Below are 26869 nucleotides of genomic sequence, written 5' to 3'. Positions count from 1 at the left end.
CAGATAGGGGGCCAGATGCACTAAGCTTGAAAAGTGATCAAATGGAGAGTGTTAAACAGCCAGCCAATCAGCTCCTACCTGCCATGTCACAGACTGTGTTTGAAAAAGGTCAGGCAGGAGCTGATTGGCTGGCTGTTTATCACTCTCCATTTGATCACTTTTCAAGCTTAGTGCATCTGGCCCAGGGAGTGGGAGTCTATTTCTTAAGGCACATAGAAGCTCCATGTGTACAGGTAAAAGAATACAATATAAAACTATTGATGAGTTGGTACAGATACCCCTCACTTCTACACACTATTTCCCAATCTATTTCCCCTACTTGCTTGAGAGGTCATAAGGATTTAGGAACCATGAAGCACATATGGTGGACCCGCACCCTTATTAACGCCTTCTAGCTCTGCAGATAATCTTCATATTTCTGTCCCTTCTGACCTGGCCTTTTGGCTGTTGAATCATTCTTCCATGTCTATGTCCACTTCTAAGAAAGTGCTATTGCGACACCTTGGTAATGCTGCCCGTGCGGGGATTACTATGAAAATCCCAAATTCCTTCTACCCGACATACCTGCTTCTCTAGACTAGACTATTTTATGAATATGGAAGATATTCTTTTGAGCTCCAAAGATAGAATGTCTGAGTTTACAATCATATGGTTACCTTGGATGAATTATAAATCCTTGAAGATCTAAAAAGATCATCTCTTCACGATAGATAGAATTAGATTGATAGATAATAATAATAATAATAATAATAAGTAGATATTGTTAATATGAGCTTCTTAGGTTCAGTTATGTGTTAAAGGGCAGGATTTGCTTCTTTTTGTACACATATTTTATGATTGGCAGCCATAAATAATTGATCATAAAATCGTTTTAAGTGGTCCCGGACCACCAACCCGTGGCACCCCTGCAAGTGTCCCGAAGGCACCCCAGGGAGCCATGGCACACAGTTTGGGAACCACTGGATTACCCAATGGATTACCCCTTATATTGAAATCTTCTACATCATCTGCAGCTCTCCAGATGGCGTAACTATGCATCCTAGCAGGTCTTGCCCCAGTTTAAGTTTAAGCTTTCCCGAATAGCAAAACTGTGAAGGCATGCTGGGACTTGTAGTTTCACAACAGCTGGAGAGCCACAGGTGGACCAGGAATGTTCTATAGCATCTGTTCTACTCTGCCACTCATGTATATAGAAGAACACTACAATACGATTCACATTTTTATTACAAATTGCATTTTTTAATCATTTGCTTGAAATTGCTACTGTAGAGTTTAGAAAGCTACAACTTCTATGACCTTTGTGTTTATAGCGGAAAGTTGAACATGCAGGGGAAAAAAAAAATCTCAAATTCAACCACTTGTTTTAATACAATATTTTCACTGCAAACATAATGACATTTACATCTTCTTGCTTAACAATATCTGTGGTTGGAAGTTTCTAGAGACAGTCATGGAGATATTTTTGGTTACCGGTTATGTGCAATGCCACTGAGAAATAAAACAAGTGCAAACACTTCAGGGGATAGGAATCAAATCGAATACTTTAGTAAATCTGTATAAAAAAAACACGTGGAGGCGCAGTATGCTTAACAATTTTGGGCAAAGAAAAAAACTGGAAATAAGGATTGACACTGGAAGTAAAAATCTTAATCTTTCCCCCATTTTCAGCAATGTTCAGTCCATCACAGCTGCTTAGAATGCATGATGGGTTTTGCAAAATGTGCATACACCACAATAGTTGATTCTATTCTGCACATCTGCCAAATCACCACCTCACAGTCAGATGTACCTGTAACACCTTGTTATGGAACGTGTTACAGCCTCCCAATTCTCCAAGAGGGTTTAAGCAGCAGCAGAAGTCACAGCCCATACCAAGGTGCCAAAAGCACCCTACTGTATTTGGATTGGTTGTCTGGATCACAAGTAGGACTGGCTTCTTAAAGTCTCCTGTTTGACTCCCTAATCTCAGTGCTGAGCCGCTTACAGCTCTTCATGGAGTCTCTCTGCCTCCTCTTCAGTCTTCAGTTTCAGCTCATCCGCTGTGATCTTATCATCCTTGTTGCGGTCCTGGTTAGTGAACATATCTGTAATAGACGTCTCCCGATCTACTCCTGGTAGAAACCGACCCTTTCCTTCATCTACCTGAGCCTTCAGGAAAGTGGAAAACTGGGGAAAGAAAAATGGACAACTTTAGTAATTGTGTTTCCTACAACATGACCTTTACATTTTACAGTGCAGGTTTCAAAGAAAATTTTGTGGTGTTTTATTCCCTTTTCACTTCTAGGCATTTGGAGAGCTATTATTATTCTTTATTTATATGGTGCCACAATGGATCTGCAGTGCCCACTACATATAAATGAATAAGCAAATCAGAGACTTACAGTTGAATACAATAGACAACAAGTACAGGGTACACAAACATGGCTGCATCAGCAGGGGACTCAAGAAGTATTAGCAAGCACGGCAGAAAACTGTAGGATTTGGTGCCACCAAAAATAGTTTAATTAGGAGAAGGAAAAGTGCATGAGGAAAGAGGGCCCTGCTCGTGAGAGCTTACATTCCAAAGTACAACTACCTATTAGTTTCAAGTAATGTAATCTGACTGCTGAAATACTAATTAAGGGGCAGCTTTATTAAGCATGGTGAAGTGATAAATTGGACAGTGCTAATGCACCAGCCAATCAACTCCCGTCATTTTTTTTAAACCCAGCCTGTAACTTGACAGTTAGGAGCTGATTGTCTAATGCATTCTCACTTCACCAGGCTTATAACTCCAAAAGTAGTTGTAATAGAGAATGCAAAGATTCTTGCTATGGGATGACTTTTGTTCACCTTGGTGTATGATCTAAAAAAAAAAGCACATATACACATGCAAGTCCATGTAACTAGAAGTTAGTGACAGAGGATGCACCAAAAAGACCTAACACCATGACATTGGTTTTTATGTGCAATCAATGCCCTTAAATTATTTCAGTTCTGGGTGTCGTGATCCTATAACGTTTGCAGAAGAGTCAATTGAAGAAGGTTTTTTGGAAACATGTGCACATATATACAGTGTGTATGTATTTGCTCATGTCTGAGGTAGTATTATAACTTTGTCAAAATTTTGTCACCGATCACATTTCACACTTTGAATTTCCAAAAAAAACCTTTAACTGACTTCGGCAAACATTATAGAATAATGACAATAGCAAATAGCGCCCCTAGGTATAAAACCTTATTAAAAACACACACATTGGTAGGAATATAGGACTGTAATAGAACCAATAGTCTATTCTTTCTTCAAGAGAATGTACTCAAATAATGTTTATTTGTAAAAAATAATGGTGAAAACATTTATAGCCGAGTAGTCATTTCTGGATCACAACCATTGTTGCATTTGGGGATAACACGAAAATAGCCAACGGGTTTAGTATCAGACTTCATCAGGGGTAAAACCATATTTATGTCAAAAGGAATCTTTGCTCAAAATAAAATTAAAAGGCTGAAGTATAAAGCCTTTAGGAAATATTCTCTAGTCCATTAAAAGTACATTAATTTCAGTAAACCCAAGAAAAAAAAAACTCAGAGTGATGTGTCCTCTAGGAGAGCTGTGTGCATGAATGTTATTATACTTTTTAATGGACTAGGGACCATTTCCTAAAGGCTTTATACTTCAGCCTCTAATGTTTAAAAATACACACACGCACATAATATAAATATATATATATATAATTTATTTTTGATGCATATGTAAGGTTTACTCCTGATGAAGTCTCATATATAAAGGTATTACACCCAATGAAGTCGGTTAGATGAAACGCATTGGTTATTTTTGGGTTATCACCAATTGTTGTGAAACAGAAATTACTACTCAGCATTAAGAAATGGTCTTCACCAGTGTTTTTACAAATGGACAATTTTATTTAAATAAAACCAATACTTATTATTATTTTTTTTTTCTTCAAGAGCATTTAAGTACAGTCCTATACAGTATTTTTACCAATGTGTATTTAATAAGGTTTTATACCTACGGTGCAGTTTTTTTTCTATTACTACACTATTCCCATTTTCTTTGGCTCCTATTAGCAGGATTATTAGCGAATACAGCAGCCTATTATAATCATAAATTCTAGCACAAGTGATATCGATGGGAATATAGATTATCTATTCATTCTCTAACAAAATCATTGTTAAACACAAAATACCATTCCCTACTTATTTTTATTAGACATATTTTTGGGTTAAAGTTAATTGACAAGGGTCTTCTAAATTGAGAAGCAGTAATTTATTTGTACCATTTATTAGTATGTTGTTACAGGTAGGAAATTAATTGTACCGCTGTCCACACTTAAAAATTCATACCTCTTCCAAAGGAACCTCTCCATCCTTGTTAAGGTCCATTACTTCAAAGAGATTTGCAGGAGTGTCACCTAGCCAGATGTACAGATATCCTTCTGGGATCCCTTCTTCCCTATGGTGCAATTCTAGATCAAACTTCATTACAGCACTTGGAGGTACACCACGGGCTACAAACAGAAAATATTCAAGCAATGAAACGTAAAAATAGCATTCTAACCTTGATATAAAATAAATCTAAAAATAATATATATACACACACACACACACACAATTGTGGAGTGGCGCCCTTGGCAGTATGTTGTCTACACACCTCAATTGGTGTCACCAGTATTATTTGCACAAAAGTCAATATCAAAAATTCTCTTTATTAAAGGTCTCTTTTCAATAATGACATTTGTTGTACAATTGGAATAAGACATGTTGCATCACCCGATGCATTTCATCCCTTAGGGGACTTCTTTAGGGGTTAAGCTCATAGAAATTTAGAATAAATAATATGCCAATTATTTCCCTTAAGAAGGGTCCCATAGGAAAGCGGCTTCAACGGGCCCAAATAAAGTTACCTGCTCTAGTGGGTCAATAGTATACAAACATTTTATAGGTGCTTAATTGGTCACCAATTTTTTCACAGCCAGCAGGAGTGTTCTCTTGGTCAGGTTCAGCAAGAATTTTATATATTTATACATACACACACAGTACTTGATTTAAAGAACCATAACCCAAACATTTTTTGGGGGGAGGTACAAGAAAAAAAAAAAAAAAACACAACCACAGATGTCTATCAAAAAATAAAATTGGACTTCATAAAAGCAACCTCATATTTATTACTGTAGTTGTAAGGTCACAGGTATGGTTGTCTTACACCATGTAAACCAGAAAGTGAAGACCATAGATCAGTGGTTTTTAACCTCAGTCCGCAAGTACCCCAACAGTGCACATTTTCAGGTCACCTCATTATTCACTGAAAACATTTCAAAAGATCATAGGTGATTCTGTGTGGAGACCTGGAAAATGTGCACTGTTGAGAGGGTTCTGAGGACCAAAGTTAAGAACCATTGCCATAGATGCAATATGCCTGCAATTTTGGTTTAACTGGTTCTTGACATGGACACATTGAGTATTATTGATCTATTCCATATAGCATTAGTTAAAATAACTCATTTCTGAGTTCTGGTGTAATGCATCAATGCACTACAGGTACTCCATCAATTCACTTGTAACCAGTTTCTAAGCCACCAATTTTGAATTTATTTCCAATAAATGTACACCAGCTTGGAGGAGATCTGGAAAACATTTCCTGTTCATTTAGCATTCATGCACAGTAAAACTAAACTAGCTTTTGTTTTGGTCTCTACAGTGTAATTGATGGCTTTATGAAGACTAAACTGAAGTTAAAGACCCAAGGAAGAACAGTCTTCTTTTTAAGAGGGTTTTGCCATAATACAAGATAAATTGATAGACTTGTGTGGCTGGCACGAAATTCAACAATTTGAGAGATACCTTCATTACAAAAGTTGCTCACCATGTTTAGGCAAACTATGACCCCAGCTTATGTACTATGCATAAGACTATTTACATTGTGGTTGATACATACTAAAATTGTACAATGTCTAGGGGGGGGGGAATACATTTTTTATGACATATGGAAAACAATTACATGAGCTCAGTACAAAATGAATTTACGGTACGTCAACAACAACAACAAAAAAAAAAAATCACCAGTTACTCAAGTTTTCATCTTGTGAAGTGAAATGAGGAATATTTTTTTGAAACATACTCAAAACCTGATCATGAAAACAAAAGGTGACAAAATAGAACTATTGCACAGCTTAAGGTGCATAAACAGTTCAAACACAAGTGAAAGTTATGGATTTCTTTTGTAGCGAACAGTGTTTGGGATCTGCTGGAATTCAATTTGTCAGAACATATAAGTCTGGTGGTGTGACCGCCATTGGGCATTACTCTTCTCCGAAGGCTAATAAGGTAGTCATAACTTGTACACACATGGTTGTTCAAACTATGACACACTTCAGGTTAGTTAACATTCTTGAATAAAAAAAAAAATCAGTTTGTGGTAATGAAATTTTAAATATATTTGGTACTTTTGTATTATCACGGCGCCCGATTTAATCTAAATCGCATCTGATATCGTATACGATTTATCGGCCGATTTGATCTGCGATGCGATTTTGCGTCCGATTTTCGACCATTTCCTGCTGATTTGCATGTTATTCCATCCTTGCACACCCCCAGGTACTATGCGATGGGATTTTCGGGAAAATGCCCGATTGTACAATTAATTATCGAATAGCAACGCATGCCAGCAAGTGGCATGCGATGCGCAATGTTAAATGCACCCCCATTGTTAACACCACCCCCACTATCAACGCCAACCCGAAGCGTGGCAAGCGCAGCAACCCCGCGGGGTGGCGGTACGCTTCCTCCGACCTTTTCATACCCCCACTATCCACGTCGGCATGGAGTTGATTTTAGATAGTGTGGCGAGCGCAGCGAGGGGACGCGGATTACTTGACATGTATTTCGTGTCCGCTCGCCACGCTTCGGGCTCGCCACACTATCTAAAATCAACTACACGCCGACGTGGATAGTGGGGGTATGAAAAGGTCAGAGGACGCGTACCGCCGCCCCTCGCGGGCTCGCTACGCTTCGGGATGGCGTTGATAGTGGGGGTGGCGTTCACAAAGGCGGTGCATTTAACATTGTAAGCACCCATCAGGGTTATTGTACAATTACAAATCGAATCGCTTCACATGCATCGCATGGCATGCATCACATGCCACTATATTGCATGCGATGCACTACGATGGAAATCGGGGGTGTGCAAGGTGTGCAATGATGGAACAGCATGCAAATCGGCCGGAAAAAGTGAAAAATCGGTCGAAAATCAGCCGCAAAATCGCATCCGATTTTTCCATGCGATTTGCGGCCGATTTCATTGGCGCCGTGATAATACACAAGTACCATATATTTTTTTATACCTCTACTATTTTGTCCATATTTAGCAGATTTCTTTGCATAGAATTTCACGTATTTATTTATAAAAACATTAATAAAAGTTTTAAACTAACTTTTTTTGGACCATTGTAATATATACTGGTTTAAAGTGACCAGTCTATTTTCTAGCCTTTTTCTGTCAGGTCGAACAGAATTAGAACACTCACCTCCACTCTCTCCATGACCCAGATGTGGGGGAACAATGACCGTCCTTCTTTCTCCAACACACATTCCCAGAAGCCCCAGATCAAGACCATCTATGACTTTATTCATGCCTACAGAGACCTGCTGTGGATTTTCGAAGTCCTGCCTGGAACATAAAGAATCAGTATCACCACTTAACAGCTGAGACACTTCTGGTTCCATCAGAGTTAAAAAGTAATGTCTTCTGCAGTAAGGTCCCCCTAGCCCTTCTAAAAAAAAAAACTTTGGTTGAAGGATCTGTGGAGGTAGGGGAGGCAGTGGTAGCTACCCATGCTAACGGCGTGCAGCCAGCTACCACAGAGAACCATTATAGAAAATGTGACATACAGACTACACGACATCAATGCTTGATTTGCTGGCCCATTTTCCCGCTCTACCAGGTAAATTACTATGTAATAAAGTGAGAATGTAAAATTTGAGTGTACTGTCTGAAACCTTACATTAAAAGAGAAGGTGTGGGTCAGTACACTTGTATGGATGCAACATATAGTACTCAGTCACTGGGTATCCCTGATAGACAGCTTCATTAGACTTGTAGAACAAGGACCTAAAATATGCATGGAATGGCTAGCCCGACTAATTGGATTAGTGTCACAGCGATCCAAAGTCTGTCACTTAAAGTCTGTGCATGGTACCCTCCTGTGACCTGCATATGTTGTTAGAGACCTTGTCCAGCAGAGGGTACCTTATTGTATTAAATTGCAATGCTCCCATAAGGATAGCTCACCAATGATGAACATAGCCCAATGGTGGAACATCATTTTAATTAACTCATTAGAACAAAGTGGTAAATATGGAAAGAGTGCAGACAGGGGGGGGGGGGGGGGGGGGGGTATTCCAAACCGGTCTATAGTTCAGTAAGTACTCTATGAAAGATTGATGTATAAAATAAATTTGAACGAGAGTTCACAATGACAAAAAGTTTGTCAGTTGGGTAGATGTACTCACGATGAGAATAGCAGGGTTCCATCCAGTAGGGAGCAATTGTAGTGATACTTGATGAAATCACCCTTTTTGGTGGTAATATTGCACTCTTCTGGTTTGTAGGTCACATCTATTTCTACAGAGTCTTTTGGATTGTGGAAGTCAATCACATGGACATCAAAAACCAAAACAGCAGATCCAGGAATATTATCACCTAGTGAGAAAAATACCAAAAAAAAAAAAAAATGAAATGGGTAAGAGATTTAGTATGAACTGTGAAAAAAAAACAGGCTCCTGATGAATAAATTAATCCCTTAAGAGAATATAGTCACCATAAAAGTGAAAAAAGTAAGACTTGCAACTTTGGCCTGTGATGCAAGCAGAAGTTGCCCATGGCACCAATAATATGTATAAAATAATAGCCTGTTGCTTGAAGCGATGTAGAGGTAGATATAAATAATCATTCAGGAGATTTGTGGTCCTGCAGGATAATAATGGTTATGACCATTTGTTCTCCTGAAGAAGACTTTGAACGTCATTGACTACATTAATTAGGACTTATACTGCTACAGTAAGACTTTAGTGCTTGCCGGAACCACTTCGGACAGGGAGTCTAGCTAAAAGCAAATCTGTCATTCCAAAGAAACATAGTAGCACGTTTCCCTCAAAATCGAATTTATTGGAATTGGAGACCATTTGCAAGATGCAAAAGATAGAGGCAGAAACAGATACTTGTTCACTTTTACTCCACAACTACTGAAAGAAGGTGCGCGACTTAAGTGATTTGTATACCTACTGCTTACATGGTCTGTTTGCCTGTACACAGTAGACCATATACCGTAAACAGATTTTCTTTCACATTTGTGTCACTATTTGCTCACTGGTAGACCAGATGCTATGAGCAAATAAGTCAGAAAAGCCACCACATTTTCAAGGACAAAAAAAGGGCTAATATATGCCTGGTACAAAAATCGTGGAACCAGCATTCAGATCATATTAGTCACAAGCTAGAAAATGCTGCCCTATTGACATCGGTATAAATACATTAATAAAAAAAAATCTTCAGCACAAGAGATTACTTTTGTATAAGCTTTTAAAGTATTTTACCAAAAGATCCGAATGAAACAAACAAAAAAAAAAACCTGCATAAAATTAACATTTGATGGTACAAAAAAATAAATAAATAACGAGAAGAGAATAATGCAGCGGAGGGCAAATGGACAAATGAAAGTATAGTTTGTTAACTACTGGTTCTAACAAGTTAAATAGGCACATAGTTCCCAAATCAGTGAGGAGTTAAGAGGTGTACAGACTGACGATTTTTAACAAGGCCATGGGCGATTTGGCCATAGGCCAAATACACTACACTGTACCTCAGTCAAATATGCCTCACCTGCACAGTCTATTCTACCAGGTGATCGTGACACAGTGCTTAGTTATTGCCCGCAATATACACATGGTGCGATTCTTACTATGCAATTTTGACTAGTCAAAATTGTTTAGCACATTGCACCGTGTGTATACAGCTTGTCATCATTAATTGTAGGAATGGCTTGCCCTGAATTAATATGCAAAAAGAAGACTAATAAACCTTCCAGCATTTGCCAGTACAGTTTGCCATATTTGGCATCTGTTCTTACGGATCCTCACAGCTTTTGAATTCTGCTTAAAAATGTGCCAAGTTTTTTTTTTTTTATATATATAGTAATAGACCATACAAAATAATTCATCTTTCTCTGTATAAAAGGGATGTCACCTACATTAGTTTTTTGTTACTTATTTAGTTTTAGACTTTAAAAGTATTTTTAATCATGATGTGTCAATTCTAATAAAATATGGTAAACTGGTCCCGACAGGTGACTGTACTGTATATCATAAAGGTTAACAACAATGACGTGGCATCACTAGGGGGTGCGGGCTGCATCTGGGTGTCCACAGAATGCCAGCTCCTGCTCAGTGACAGGAGACTGGTGCTTCACTGTAACATTATGTGCGCCACCTGCCTCCTGTCAATGTAGGACTTGGCACTGCAGCCACAGCACTCCTAAGGTTTAGCCCACAACTCCCAGACCTCCGGAGTGCTAAAAACTTGGGTTTGGTTCATCAGGCAATACCCCACCCTCAAATGCCAGCTGCACCAGGGGTCATCTGGGTGACGCCCCCTACAAAATGTATTTTTAACAGCATATATATTGATGCATCTAAACAATAGCAAGATGTCCTTGTAAAGCTTCTATAGAGTTTGAACTTGATGTTGCAAAAATTATGTCTGCATCTGTTTAAATGCTACAATCTGTAAGACAATATGCCAATGAATCTGACCAATGTACTGAAGGAGATGAACACAAATAGTTACTCACCTACGCCATTCTCCCCATATCCTAGGTGGGGTGGGATGATTATTTGCCTCCACTCCCCTATGCAAATACCTTGTAGGCCAGCATCCATACCTGGAATGATATACCCCATTCCAATATAGGTATTGTATGTAGTATTTCTTGAGTAGCTGAAGAGAAGGCCAGAGAACATGTTAGAGTTAACAAGATCATTTCCTGCACATGCAGCTTAGTGACATTAGGGCAACAGGCAGTGTATAGGCTCTCCCTTTTCCATTAATAGGAACATTGCTTTCTTTTTTCATTAGCACTCTCCAATGATGGACATGAATTATAAAAAAAAAAAAAATAATAATATAGCAGGATACTATGGAAAGCAGTCCACTCCACCGTTCATCTTCTACTAATACCAGCAGATGAGCGACCGGCCAGCTATGATGCAGCAGTGCGCATCTTCACTCACGGCTGCCCCGTACACACTGGGCAGCTTTGGAGCTGAAAGCAGCTCAGACGAATTAACTGAGCTGCTTTCAGCTCAAAGATGCCCAGTGAATGGGCCTTTACTCATACAGCAATGTTGGCTTGGGAGTCAGTACAGTAGATCAGGGCAGTATTTAATTTTAGTACTTAAGCCCCATACACACTAGATGACCTGCATCACTGCCAATATAGTTAACGATATCGGCCTGCATGTTCAGTGGGTTACTGTGACACCACTGAACGATATGGTTTACTTTTTTCTTTTTTAAATGCCATCGCTCAGAAGGGGCCCGATTAGCAATATCTTTTAAAAAGTTGTCTAGTGTGTATAGTGATTGAAACTGGTAGAGGATGCAGAGAGGAAAAGGAACCCCTAAAAAGGTGCAGACTGATAAATACAGTAGGTTGATGTGGACAAGAATTATACAATATAATGATAGCATTAGCATATGATCTTTTTACCTTGAATCAAATAATACGCCATTCATTAAGGTGCCATTGTAGTGGTAACGAACATAGTCTCCTGTAACAGCCTTGCGCTTACATAGCTGGGGGATAACTTGATTCTGCACAGTAATCCCATCTTTTGGGTTGTGAAAATCTATCAGAAGAACACTGAACACCAACGAGGAATGTGGTGGAATGACCGTTCCTAGAAAGAGGACCAAAACAGGAGACATTTCCAGATGTGCTAGCAGCTAGTTGAAAAAAAAAAAATACTAAATATACAATAATCTGCCAATTTTTACCATCATTCCAGATCTACATGATCTAGCCATGTTTGCCTCAAGTCTCTTAAGTAAATACAGCTTTCTCTCATGAGGTTATTTTGGAAATAACATGTATCTTATATAGGATCTCTTAAGGCCCATACACACTGGGCGACTGAGCTGAAAGTCGCTCAAAAACAGCAGGTTTGAGCGGCTTTCAGCTCAAAGCCACCCAGTGTGTATGGCCCGGCGTTGAGCAGTGAGCACTGATGCGCTCTCCCGCAACAGTCGGGAAAGCCGTTCATCTGCTGATTATACCAGCAGAATCGATATCACCTGGGTGCGGATGGAAGCGCACGCCGTCTGTGAGTAACAGCGTGCAGCTGCTTCCTTCTCCTGGGAGAGCGGCACCACACGGCGCCCTATGTGGGCTCCAGATCCCAGCAGGGTTTGGGTAGCGTAGCAGCGTCTTGTAAGTGCAGCAGGCTGGCCACTTACACTGCCTCCTGCTGCACACTTTTTAAATAAATAAAAATCACTTCCGGGTCAGTGGTCGAATAAGTGCCGGTATGACATACTGCTGTATACCGGCCCACTTCGACAACTGCGTAACACAATATGTCTGAAAGGGGAATAGGAGACACATTTTATATATTTCTAACACTGATGATTCATCCAACTTCTTAACAAATTAATTAGAAGTGTGACCAATTACAATAACTTACCATATCCTTTTTCTCCATAGGCCAAATATGGTGGAACAATGATTTTCCTCAACTCTCCAGCGCACATGCCCAATAGACCTTGATCCATGCCTTTAATAAGCCATCCTGACCCAACGTACGTATCATATGTGCTAGATCGGCTATAGCTGTAGAGAAGGGAATAGTTAGGATACACTTAGTGGCTTGTTATGGAGAGAGTAAACATTTTTAAATATACTGCCATGGATCAATTTCTGTATACATCAGGATAACCAAGACATTTGCAATACCGATTAATTGCATGCAATTCATGCAGACCGATACACAAGATAAACAAACGGATACTTAAACTTTATTCACATTTCTACTTGCAAGCTAAGCCAAGTCATTACATATCTTTATCCACAGAATTATAACAACTTATGTAGTCGTAAGCTTAAAACAGGGATGGGGAACCTTTGGCCCTCCAGCTGTTGTTGAACTACACATCACAGCATGCCCTGCAACAGTTTTAACATGACCAAATAGCAAAACTGAAACAGGGCATTCTGGAGGGCCTAAGGTTCCCCATCCCTGGCTTAAAAGGAAATAGTGGTAAAAGTAACTTAAAAAAAAAAAAAAAAAAAAAAATTATAATTAAAAAGGGTATCCATACACTATGTGACTACTTCTAGAGCAGAAGTCGTACAGGATGCCCAATGAACCTCTGGCAGCTTCCCGGGTGGCAGGATTGTGTATGATACATTGTATGCCGTCCTTTTGCATATAATTACTAGCGACCTGCCCCAGCTTCGCACGGGAAGCACTAATTATCTATAGCCAGATGACTTCTGGTGGATGGATGGGGGCGGTCATGTGACAAAGTTTTAGCAGTTATCTATACGTACAGTGCCTTGCTACGCACAAGAAAAAACAAACAAAAAAAAAAACACATGTTTTAAGGCAAATAGGAAATTAGATTTATAATTTGAAACTTCTCATAGGAATCAAATGAAAAGTGCACTAAATGGAACTAGTGTATGGGCACCTTAAGGAGGTGTAGGCTATCTAATTGGCTATTACCTTGAGTCAAAGTATGTTCCATCCAAGAGAGTGCCATTATAGTGGTATCGTACAAAGTCAGAGTCCGCAACCGTCCTGTTACATCGGCTGGGTTTCTCTAGAGTGGTGATCTGCACCTCATCTTTCTTGTTCCAAACGTCTACCAAAATAATGTCAAAGTAGAGAGTAGCATCTGCAGGTATCATTCCGGCTGCAAAGGAGATGAGGAAGGTTAGTGGTTCTGCAGAATCAATATCTTGTTTTGTTCCATTTTGGAAAGGTGTATGTAAATACTGCATGTGCTGTATAAAGTTGTGCAGTAGAAGATACTTCTGCCAAGATATAAAAATCAGATACAAGATACTATCTATAGGAGCTAAATACCAAAAGGTAATAGGTGCAATGAAAAACTGCATTGTGGATTACAATAGACCATACTTACGCACTCCTATGCTCCCATATCCCAGGTGTGGGGGTACAATTAATTTTCTTCTCTCATTCACACACATCCCCAGAATCCCTCGGTCCAAACCAGTGATAAGACGGCCCACACCAACATATCCTGCAACAGCAATCCCTCTGTCATAACTGCAAGGAGGAGATCAGGAACACTAGAATTAGCACATGCTTAGAGAACAAACCTTTATAGTAATACTGGATGATTGTACAACAAAAATAAATACATTTATTTACAGATACAGAATCATTCTAGCTGGCGGACCCCTGCTGTATACATCCTGTTTCTGTAGACCATTTTTACTTTGATCCCCGCTTGGACCCCAGGAACATTGGTCGGATTTGAACGGCGCCCCCCAGTTCCGGAGCTGGATCGCCTTCACCATTGGACATGTGTTCCTGCTGTGCCCCGGGTGTTAATTGAATGCTTTTATATTCCCCCCAAAATTGTAAGTGCACACTTTTAAGAAAGTATGCAAGCATACTGTAGATTGTTTGTAAATGAGCTTCTTCGTATTGATTTTTAGAAATAGGACTTGAGGGGAATATAATAGTGTTCTGAGAGCATCAAGATACCATGCTCAAAGCATGACAAGCCCAGCGAGCAATCTGTGATGCCAACACTTATGTGGTGCCCATGTCAACAACATTTTCTTTTCTTTTTTTTTTTTTTAATCAGGTCTACTTTTTAACCGGTCGACATTTTAAAATGTTGGCAATTTGACCGTGTGTGCGTTTCAGTTGTAGGCAATTCCACCATCACCCAATGGTAGTCAGTATTTTGGTCACTGGGATTTTGACTGTAGGGAAGTTATACTGAATCCTGCACAGCAGTCATTTTCAGTAAGGGTTCCTGTGAAACTCTGAAGGACCTACTGTAGCTCAAACTACCGTAATCTAAATATTAAGGTAGCCATGGGGAAAAATAATCGCATTCTGGTTATTGGTATATCTGCCAGTATCACAACCCCATGGAAACCTATGCAGGATGATGCTGCCTGTGGGAATGGAGGTATAGCAGCAGCTATTGGAGACATCTCCTGTGATCCATTGTTCACACATTCAGGGGATACTTAATATTCCCTAAAAATTGGTATTTTCTGGGAAATAAACACAAATATTGTTTGATGAGTTCTTTAGAGATAGATAGGATGAGCAGGAAGTGTGGCAAGACAAGTATGATCCCCCTGCTGCGCAATGCTGATATTAAAGGCATTGTGCAGCAGGGGGAGTTAAGCGCAACCTACAGCGTGAACAGTGGCATCTGCTCCCCATGGACCCCACCACTGCCCTCCTTTGCAGGGGGACATAATTTTTGGGAGCCTCCTGAGCAGTGGCGTAAGTTTGTCCCAGTTGCCCGGAGGCAAGATGTATACTGGTGCCCCCCCCCACCCCCACACACACAACGTTATTCAAAATATTTATAGTCCGTTATGAAATATATATTATAACTGTATGTAGAAAGAGAGGGAGAACACATATTTCAGAACTCAGCCACAGAAGCGATTTTGATGGCTTTCAATTAATGGATTTAAACTGGCAGTGGTGGAGAGGTGCCCCCTTGAGAGCAGGAGCCCGGCGGCAGATGACTCCATTGCCTCCCAGAGTTCTGCCTCTGCTCCTGAGCATTCCAGGAGGGTAGGCAAGTAGGACATAAACACACATTTTACTAGCAGATCGATACTACAGTATATAGAAGCATGGGTACTTCTATGTTAGTTGGGCACCCACTAAGCTATTTGCTTAGTTTTACACGTCCCCTCGCCACACTATATAAAATCAACTAACTATAGTGGGTGACCAACTAACATATAAGTACCGAAGCATGTAACACAGAAGTAGAGGCTGCATAGAAATGAATTGCTATGTTCTATTCTACACTCAAGTTATTAGGAGTCAAACAATGGCCTCAGTTGCTGCTATCTCAGCTGGCAGGACGTACGTGGCCATTAGCATCTTCACAAAATGTCTATTGTGGTTATCCCTAGAGGACAGGACGAGCTGGAGTTCACACATGAGGCTGTTGTATTGTAATTCCCTGTAGAAGCATTGCATTTAGGGTATTACAGGTCTGAACATGTGCCGGTGATGTAAGGCTGTACATAATAGTCAGGTTCTTACATGCCAAGTACTCCTAGCTCTTGCATTCTTTATCATTGTCTCTATGTTACATTTCAATTCTTTACAATGTGAGGCTCCCAGTCTATTTATATATCTCTTCTATCAATACATAGCAGCATATGGGGAATGCTAAAACTATGGCAAAAGAAAAAAGTTTGGTACCGTGTTAGCCAGTTGATAAGAAAAGTTTTATTGTTCCTCAGTGAGAAAAACAAAATAGCAATCTAGCAAATATGATACCTTTTAATGGCTAACAAAAATAAATGTTGTTAAAATGCAAGCTTTCGAGACTACTTAGGTATATCATGCCTGAGGAAGAGACCTAAGTAGTCTCGAAAGCTTGCATTTTAACAACATTTATTTTTGTTAGCCATTAAAAAGGTATCATATTTGCTAGATTGCTATTTTGTTTTTCTCACTGAGGAACAATAAAACAAAACTATGGCAAGGCATGCTGGAAAGTGTCGTTTCACAACAGCTGGAGGGCCACAGTTTGGACATGCCTGGTCTACAGTGTAGAAGGTGGAAATGTTAAAGTGGTGTGTGTTTGGGAGGGGGGGTCATTAGCTACACATCCCAGGGAAACTGACATGGCAACAGAAATCATTAGTATACCAAAATGCAGTAACATTGCGTAAGGTTACAATGACGTGATTAGCAATGAATTGCATTATCAATGCAGGAGGCCATGTACTCTCCTGAAATAGGAGACTAGGGAAGTAGTGATATAGGGCCATAAGTATTTTCTTCTAGCCAGGTCAAGTGCAAGTCCCAGGGCTGTGTAGCATTCCCTTCCCTGCGCTTGGAAGTAGTGCCCCCATTTCTGTGGCTTCTTAGCTTGGCAAGGAAAAGATGAAGGCTGAATACAGCACTGGAACATCAGAGCCAAGAACAAAACTCCTTGTGTAGTACTAATATGGGGGAGAAGCAGGGGTGGAATTAGGGGTGAGGGCGCCTCTAGGCACAACAATAATGGCTGCCCCTTCCTAATTGTATTAATTACTTATAAGCCCTCATTTGATAATAATCCAATTTAATAGAATAGAAAAAGCCTTTATCTGACATTTATTATGCATACATATTTACTAAGTAGGACAGTTTACAGGGGCAGTTTCTGCATGTCCTATGCATTTACACTCTATTCAGGATGGAATATGCACAGTACAGTGGATATTTAGCAGTTATTGGTACATTTCAGGCTGATAGTACTATGCATCTAAGTGCCGCTCCCAAACATGTGCTGCCCCTAGGCATGTGCCTCACGTGTCTAATGGGAAGTTCGGCTCTGGGGAGAAGTGGAGTCTGACATAAGAAGTTGCGGTGTGCTTCTTCAGCATCCAGCAATCAATATTGCAGCACCAGGGAACAGTTAGAATGTAAAAGGAGAAAAAGAATTCCACAAATGACATTTGTCACTAATTTAGGGGCTTATTCATTAACAGGGGTCAGGTGGAAAGATGCAAAAAGGTAGATAATTAACCACTGGAGACATTCATTTTCACTCTGCAGGGTGTAGCAGTGTTACTCCTACAGTATGGGATTAGATTGGATCCTTCTTTATAAAAGGTGGCATTCCTACTCAGCATTGGTTCCTGCTACCAGTGGCGGATCCACCAAGGGGCGGTCGCCCTGGGGCCCTCACACGCCAGGTGGGTGGCAGGCAGTGGGGTCCGGGAAGTGCGTTCCTGGGGTCCGGGCAGCCAGGGGGTCCCTGGACAGTCAGGGGAGTAGAGGAGGGGGCCCCACAATTTTTGTTGTCCAGGGCCTCCACAGACCTTAATCCAGCCCTGCCTGCTATCAAACTCTGGAAGCGGTTTGCTTTTGAAGTTTTCCAAATATTAGCCCATTGGTAATGATTGGGCCAGCTACGAACAAAATCAAATGCAGAAACTAACATTTCCACATGTGTAATGGACCCATAAGAGATAATGGACCAGATGCACTAATGCTGCCCATAAACTTGTGCAATCGGATTCGATGGGACATCGCAGTGCGATGTCCATCAAACCCCGATCGCATCTTGTGGTGCTAAAGTGCCCCCTTTGCAGCACCCAATGTCGCATGCCATCTTGTGATGGCACATCGGGTGCTGGAAGAGGGCGGGCAGAGGGTGGCGTTATTTAGCACAAGAAGCGCTAGTGCTAATGGGCGGCAGAGGGTCAGTCAGCGGTGGCGGCAGAGTTGTTTAAACACTGGGCAGCCCTCTGATTGGCTGAGATAGCTCAGCCTATCAGAGGGCTACCCAGTGTTTTAAACACTTCTGCTGCCACCGCTGACTGACCCCCGCCGCCCGTTAGCGCTTCTTGCGCTTCTTGCTCTACATAACGCCGCCCTCTGCCCGTCATCACCCACGCTGCCAGCGGTCCCTCCGGCCCCCTCTCCCCATGCCGATGAAAAAGCGTTCCCTCCACCTGCGGATTGCATTCGAGCATTGCATGTGGATAAAAACCACACGCAATTGCTCCTGCAATTTGATAAATAGGTACTCTTTACCTAGAAGGGCGCCAGCGATTGGAATCGCGGCCGTCGGGGGTAAAAATCGCGGTCATCGCGGGTAAATAAAAATCTGCTACCCGCGATGACCGCGATTTTCCCATAGGGAACAATGTTAAAAAGGCTGATTGAGCGCGATTTTCATGTAAAATGCCTCAATGCCCGCGATTTGGCCATAGGAATCAATGTGAAATGGGCTACAGAGCCCAAATAGGCACAATTAACCCTTAAATGTCCCCCCAAATTTTTAACGCCACCCCACCCCGAAGCGTGGCGAGCGCAGCGAGCCCGCGAGGGGCGGCGGTACGCGTCCTCCGACCTTTTCATGCCCTACTATCCACGTCGGCGTGGAGTTGAGAATAGAATAGTGTGGCAAGCGCAGCGAGCCACCGAGCCCAAAGCGTGGCGAGCGCAGCGAGCCCTGCGAGGGGACGCGGATACCTTCACAGGTAAACGCGTCCCCTCGCGGGCTTCACAGGTGTCCGCGTCGCCACCGACACCTGTGAAGCCCGCGAGGGGACGCGTATAACTGTGAAGGTATCCGCGTCCGCTCGCCACGCTTCGGGCTCGGTGGCTCGCTGCGCTCGCCACACTATTCTATTCTCAACTCCACGCCGACGTGGATAGTAGGGCATGAAAAGGTCGGAGGATGCGTACCGCCGCCGCTCGCCACGCTTCGGGTTGGCGTGGATCGTGGGGTGGCGTTAAAAATTTGGGGGGACATTTAAGGGTTAATTGTGCCTATTTGGGCTCTGTAGCCCATTTAACATTGATTCCTATGGCCAAATCGGGTCCATTGAGGCATTTAACAGTAAAATCGCGTCGGTCGGGCCATTTAACATTGATTCCTATGGGAAATCGGGAGCATCGCGTCGTGGGCATCGCGGGTACATTTATGGACGGCCGCGACCGACGCGATTTCCATGTTTAACATGGGTTTCAATGGGAAATCGCGGGCATCGCGTCGGTCGCGTCGCGGCCAGACATAAATGTACCCGCGATCACCACGACGGGCGCCCTTCTAGGTAAAGAGTACCGATAAATATTATGTGCAACACATCTTATAAGTGTATGGGCAACATAAGCTTCATAAAGTGATAAAATGGAGTGATAAACAACCAGGCTGGTTGTTTATCACTTTTTTTAAGCTTAGTGCATCTGGCACAATGATTAGGCCTCTTCAATCTTTTAGGCTCTGTTTTAAATACAGATACCCCAGGCCAGGGCCATAATTAGAAGTGTGCAACTGGCCTCTCCAGGCAGAACTGCTAATGTTAGAAAGTGATTCTGCCAACCAGATGCCCACCTGAGCCTCTCAAAAGCAATACAAAGCTTTGAGACACTCCTGCCTCTCAAAGCTCCTAAAGGCCACTACTGCTGTGGGACGTAGTAGTAGTAGTAAGTCAGTTATATGAGTTATACCCCTTTTACACCGCTGAAAAATCCGGGTCAGTGGCGTGTCAGACCCGGACCTTCGGCGGTGTAAATGGGGTCAAGCCGTGTCCATTTACACGGGTCCTCTACCCAGGTCCTGACCTGGGTAGAACACGGTTAGGACCCGTGTAGAGGCCGGTGTAAATGTTTCCGCTGCGGGTCCAGGCACCCGCAGCGGGTCCGTGCACGGCATGCAGCGCTGGGGAAGCTGTCCCCAGCTGCTGCAGGAGGAGAGGGGTGTCTGCGGCTGCTAAGGGCCTGGGGTGAACTGTCAGGCTGCTGAGGGGGGGAGATGGAGGGGATGCTCCCCGCTGCTGTAACTCCCCCCTGCAGCCGCGGGGCCGGGAGTGGAGGCAGCGGGAATCAGCAGTGCAGGTGGGCAGGGGACATCATCACCTGTAGAATCATATCATCACCCCCCCAGCGCGGGGTCCAGCCTCCAGGCAGCGGGGTCCGGCAGTACAGGCGGGGGATCCATTCAGCGTATACGAAGTTGCCGGCGGGGTCCCTCCAGCGTATGGGAAGTAACCAGCGAGCGTCCCTGCGGCGGCTGGGAACTGCCGCTACTAGTTCCCATACACTGGGGGGACCCCGCCGGCAACTTCGTATACGCTGAATGGATCCCCCGCCTGCACTGCCGGACCCCGCTGCCTGGAGGCTGGACCCCGCGCTGGGGGGGTGATGATATGATTCTACAGGTGATGATGTCCCCTGCCCACCTGCACTGCTGATTCCCGCTGCCTCCACTCCCGGCCCCGCGGCTGCAGGGGGGAGTTACAGCAGCGGGGAGCATCCCCTCCGTCTCCCCCCTCAGCAGCCTGTGATTTGATGCTGCAGGGGGGTCATAAGGTGCAGGGGGTGATGCTGCTTCAGGGGGTGTGTGATTTGATGCTGCTTCAGGGGGGTGATGATGTGCAGGGGGGGGGGGGTGTGATTTGATGTTGCAGGGGGGTGATAATGTACAGGTGGGGGGGGGTGCTGCTGCTGCTAGGGGGGGTGATGATGTGCAGGGGGGGATTGATGTGATGCTGCAGGGGGGGGGGGGTGATGATGTGCAGGGGGTGATGTGGTGCTGCTGCTGCAGGCCATTTGTAATGACAAGGCAGGGCTGACCCAGGTCCAGTGTAAATGGTGCAGACCCTGGTCCGACCCAGGTCGAAGTGCTGTGTAAATGCAGTATAAAGCAGGGTCAGACCCTGGAAACTCCAGCGTTCAAAGACCAGGGTCGGACCAGGGTTTTTGGTGTAAAAGGGGTATTAGTGTGGGCCTCCCCGAGGACCATATGCACTGCAAATCTTGCACAGATTATAGATAAACCTAGGAGTCAAGGATAACTCCAGGACAAGGATAACTCCACACTTGGAGGTTAGTGGAGATAATTGAATTGCCAATAGAGGAAATTGTAGGAGGTATGGTTATGTGGGAGGTGGAAGATGATCAACTCAGACTGGTTAAGTTTAAGAAAGTTTAGAAACAGCAAGTGAGACGAGCAGGGAAGATAAGAGAACTGTGTCAATTGCCCCCATGTTACATTTAGGGCTTAACGGACATCAGCCCCAGGGAATATCCAATTAGCACCATAAGCCAGTACTAATCGTGGATTCTGCTTGCATGCCAATAAGCAGAAGACCCATTTTTTTTTAGCCGATAACATGTGTCTGGGAACTTATCCTGGATCCCATGTGTTATCGCATGACGATGGGCCATTTACAGCCTGGTAAAAAAAATAGGCTATAAATGGATAGCCAGTTAGTATATCAGGTAACTTACAACATGTAATAGGACACCGGCCTTAAGGTGCCCACACGCAATGTAAGAATTTTTAAGCTATATAGCTATTTTAGATAAATTTGAACAAACAATCATTTAAAAATATGTGTGGGCATTAACGATCCAATGAGTGCACCCACCGATTATTCATCTAGCACTATTATTCTGTGTGGGCATGATATTTTTGGACATGAGTGTTATGGATTTAAAGGGGAATTGGATTGTTCCCAAGATCTTAGGGTGTGCGGGCACCTTTAGAGCAGCAAATGGTTTTAAAAAAAAAAAGGCAAATACAACCAGGTTTTGCTTTAAAATAAATGGCAACTTTATATATAGTGGCACTTTCACCAAAATTATCGCAGGACCAAACAAATTAACCAATCACAACCTACAGTATTACAAAGTGTTTTTCTTTTTCTTTTCCTAAAATGGAATCTTATGTCATGGTTCTCATAGACATAAGTGTTCATTCTAGCACCCACCATCTTTGAAAACCCATGTGCAGTTCCTCTTCCCTGCCTGGGGTGTCGCTGTCTGCTGTAGTGCTTCTAGCACAGTGTGGTCTGTATAGCAGGACTGATATGCAACCAGACCTTTGCTAGAAACACCACAGCAGACAGCGACACCCCAGGCAGGGAAGAGGAACTGCATGGGTTTTCAAAGATGGCGGGTGCTAGAATGAACACTAAGACAGAATACATTTTTTATTTGTTATATAATTTAGACAGCAGAACCATATGTATACAAATATTACTGTTCCTTTTATTAATTTGATCTATCAAAAGATACAGTGGTGTGGTGGTGCCTACTTATTAAAGTAACAGTTGGCATCAATTTAACCCAGTCATACTGTATAAAAATATCTAGGAGTAATAAAAATTGGCTTTTTCCCCCCCATTAAAATATGGGTACTTGTTTCCTAGCACGGCCACAACGATCATAATCGCGGTCATTGGGGGTAAAATCGGGGCCATCGCATGCGCAAAAAAATCGGGTGCGATGGGCCAGACGCGATGCCCGCGATTTCCCCATAGAGAACAATGTTAAATGCCTCAATTTACCCGCGATGACCACGATTTCCCATAGGAAACAATGTGAAATGGCTCAATTTACCCAAATTATCAGAGGAACAATGGTAAATGGGCCAAAAACACCCCTGAACATTGAAATGTCCCCCCAAAAGTAGTTTACGCCACCACGTGATCAACGTGAACCCGAAGCGTGGCGAGCGCAGCGAGCCCGCGAGGGGCGGCGGTACGCGTCCTCCGACCTTTTCATACCCCTACTATCCACTAGGGCGTGGAGTGAGAATAGAATAGTGTGGCGAGCGCAGCGAGCCCCGCGAGGGGACGCGGATACCTGTGAAGCCCGCGAAGGGACGCGTTTACCTGTGAAGGTATCCGCGTCCGCTCGCCACGATTCGGGCTCGGTGGCTCGCTGCGCTCGCCACACTATTCTATTCTCACTCCACGCCCTAGTGGATAGTGGGGGTATGAAAAGGTCGGAGGACGCGTACCGCCGCCCCTCGCGGACTCGCTGCGCTCGCCACGCTTCGGGTTCACGTTCATCGCGGGGTGGTGTGAACTACTTTTGGGGGGACATTTCACTGGTCAGGGGGGTTTTTTGGGCTTTCTGGCCCATTTACCATTCTTCCCTATGATGATTTGGGCAAATTGACCCATTTAACATTGTTTCCTATGGGAAATCGGGGTCATCGCGGGTAAATTGAGGCATTTAACATTGTTCCCTATGGGGAAATCGCGGCCATCGCGGGTGGACCATTTAAGCATTTTTAGGCGCACACGACGCGACCGACCCGATTTTTCACTGTTTTCAATGGAAAAATCGGGGGCATCGCGTCGGTCGAGTCGCAGGCCACTAAAATTACCCCCGATGGCCAAGATTTGTGGCCGTGCTAGGAAACAAGTACCAAATATGTTACTTGTTATATAAAAATAATTGATTATAGTTAATTGCCTCCACTCCCAATAGAAAATAACTATTTTTCATAAATATTATTATATAGAATATGAATGAATGAATCTACTCACAGCTTACTCTGCCCACATTTGTTGAGTGTGTCCTACAGACAGTACTGCCATTTATAGAGGCTACTGGCTCTTTGCAGTACCAAAAGGGTTATACAATATTTTTTACAACATTTTATTCAAAACTTAAGGCTGTAAGAAACAAAAAGGGATGGGTTTAAAACAAAATATATAAAAGTGTGATAAAGTACCAACCTAACAGATCCTAACTGCCAGAGAAAGTGACAACTTTACTTCCACATAAAATACAATTTTGTTTGAAATTGCCTGGCTTAAAACATGTCCAGATGCACACAAATGTTTAGATACTGTTCTATGTTTGCTAAGTTTTATCATATACCTAGAGCAACAAATATAAAAAGTACATATATATGAACTTTATAAATAATATAAGAATATATTATTCCTAAACCCATCTTGACACAGAGCTGAAAGAAATGTACAGCACTACTTTATTTTAGTGCAATCTCTCTTAATTAAAAAAAAAAAAAACCCTCTGGAACCCGAACATCTCTAGTCATCCTGTGCTGCAGGCTATGCTTGGCTCAGCCACGTCTACAAATAGAGGGCCTGACTCCCACCCAATACACATGCACGCCTTCCTCATATCCAGCTGCACAGCCGTACAGTGTTACATCCATTTATGATGCAGGCAGCCACTGAATGAAGCCATTCTAGTATGCTCTGGAGGTGGGCTAAGGGGTGTGCTGCAAAATCAGGAACAAAGACAAATCTAGCACTCTTTATAAAGTATATTAGCTTTAATGTCATAACTGCCTGATCACTCGTCAAAATTATACATAACCTGTTGTGTGCAACATGAAGTTTCCTGTACTATTTTTATTACGCCCCAGCATAATAAATATTTAGTGTGTTACAGAAATGGTAGTGTATACAAAAATATAAGAACTGCAACAAGTGTTTGCATGGGTTTTCTTATAACCTAAATCAAAGGATAAATATGGAGGACACTACAAATAGTCTCCTGATTTTCTACCACTCCACTATCAGTTTCACAAACATTAAACTTAATAAAAAAAACCCTCTGCCCCACCCTTCCCCCTACACACATTTTAGTTATCCCCAGGTATGTACATTGTAATAATATATTAGTAGAATGCTGGTACCATTGCCACTGGGTCGCTGATCCATATATCCACTATCTATAGGGAAATGTTTTTCCACTTATCCGTGGCCCAACTGATAGCAATTATTCCAGCACAACAATCTGCCTGTAGGTATAAAACCGAGCTTATACTACTCTTAGAATATCCCTTAATGCTTTTGAAAGTTTATAATGATCATGCGCAAAGGACAGTTTTGCAAAACTATTGTTAAAACAAATCTGGAAGAAATGAAAGGAGCAGATTACCTGGCATCGAACTTCTGTCCATCCTTCAGAGTCCCGTTGTAATGGTATCTTACAAAGTCTCCCATTTGCACCTCTCTGGGGCAGGTTTGGGGGATATCATATCGGTCTATGATCACATCTTCCAGGGGTCCGGAATCAGAGGACACACACAGAATTAAAAATTGTAACCAAACTACAAGGCTATTAAAAATCATAGTTGCAGGAGATTAACTGTTGCACTGTTACAATGTCACGCTGCAGACGGCTGAGACGTTCTACTTCCTCTCTATCATTGACTGACAAGTCACTGGTTATAAAGGAATTTTTGTTAACGTGGAAAGGGGGGCTTCAGGCTGACTATTTAGCTGGCCGGGGATCTGGCAGAAGGGGAGGAGACTGTGACTTTTCCACAAAGAAACAAGATTCTTTCCTAAAAGTCTGAATCTTAATCTTTATTTCAGAACAAAGATGATTTTTTTATATTATTTTTCTTTAGCTATTTTTATTTTAGGTAAATGGATCCACATAAAAAAAATAAAGGACTTTATTTAGTTAACTAAAGAGATTGTGAGGAGGAAAAGGTGGGACTTATCCAAAACCAGGATGAGCAGCTGCAAGTTGCAGGGTCCTAGTGCAGCCTAATAAAAAAAAAAAAAAAGTATCATTCCTTCATGGCATTTTCCACATTTCTTACACAGTGTGTTTAAAAAAGATTAAACCTGAAGTGCAGTATTTGGCTTGTTACAAAACTATTCTGAGACTGCATAAAAACAGATGCTGATTGCATGAGGGAACAACTGATTTCATGAAAATTAACCCTTTTTTCAAAGCAGGGTCAGTGCTACTACTAAACAAATCTAGGTGACTGCGGTGATAGTGCTTAGGAGGTGCCCAAAAAACTTAAGGTGGAATTGTTTTGGGGTGGCCACAGCTTCCATTTAAAGTAAAGGAGCTATTCCAGAGGTTTACAAATACAGTCCTCCAGGCACCCCCCAACTGCCCAGGTTTTATGTATATCTATGCTTATGGTGATTTAATGAGTACCTCAGTCAATTTGATTCTATCATCTGTGCTGAGAAATGTTTAAAACCTGGACCGTTGGGATGCCTTGAGGATCATATTTGCATACCCTCTAACATTTAAATATGGGGCAGCGGGATTGTTTGCCTCATACTCTTGAAAAGGGGGTGGGGTCTATTGAAAAGGGGGCAAGGCCTTGTGTGGATGTTGCAATCGCAAGCCACGCACCCATTTTAATAACTGTGGGGGCATGGCCAGCTAGGCACAACCTTGTTAGCTGCCCTCCATTTATCCACTGTATCTTCATCCTCGAACTGGGACTGTCACATGACTCCCATGTTTACCCTGCCATGCAGTGGCAAATAATGGCAGCAGCAGTCATACCATTTGGAGGCACTGTACGGGCATTAAAAACATTTAA

The 26869-nt window shown here is 42.5% G+C and overlaps 1 protein-coding gene across 1 annotated transcript; it reads right to left on the bottom strand.

Moving 5' to 3' along the window:
* Positions 1 to 1344: 1344 nt before the first annotated feature.
* On the bottom strand, positions 1345 to 25758 carry FKBP10 (FKBP prolyl isomerase 10). Its single transcript, XM_083147304.1, has 10 exons — positions 25450 to 25758; positions 14198 to 14343; positions 13777 to 13966; positions 12736 to 12881; positions 11763 to 11952; positions 10845 to 10990; positions 8509 to 8698; positions 7524 to 7666; positions 4345 to 4508; positions 1345 to 2166 (listed from the first exon to the last, which is right to left on the bottom strand). The coding sequence occupies exons 1-10, from the start codon at positions 25641 to 25643 to the stop codon at positions 1981 to 1983; spliced, it is 1695 nt and encodes a 564-aa protein (XP_083003430.1). The 5' UTR covers positions 25644 to 25758; the 3' UTR covers positions 1345 to 1980.
* Positions 25759 to 26869: the final 1111 nt, after the last annotated feature.

The sequence above is a fragment of the Crinia signifera genome, chromosome 6 (assembly GCF_055691185.1).
Source record: "Crinia signifera chromosome 6, ASM5569118v1, whole genome shotgun sequence".
Classification (NCBI taxonomy): Eukaryota; Metazoa; Chordata; class Amphibia; order Anura; family Myobatrachidae; genus Crinia; species Crinia signifera.
The sequence above is the reverse complement of the archived record's forward strand: the minus strand, read 5'-3'. Positions and strand labels throughout refer to the sequence as shown.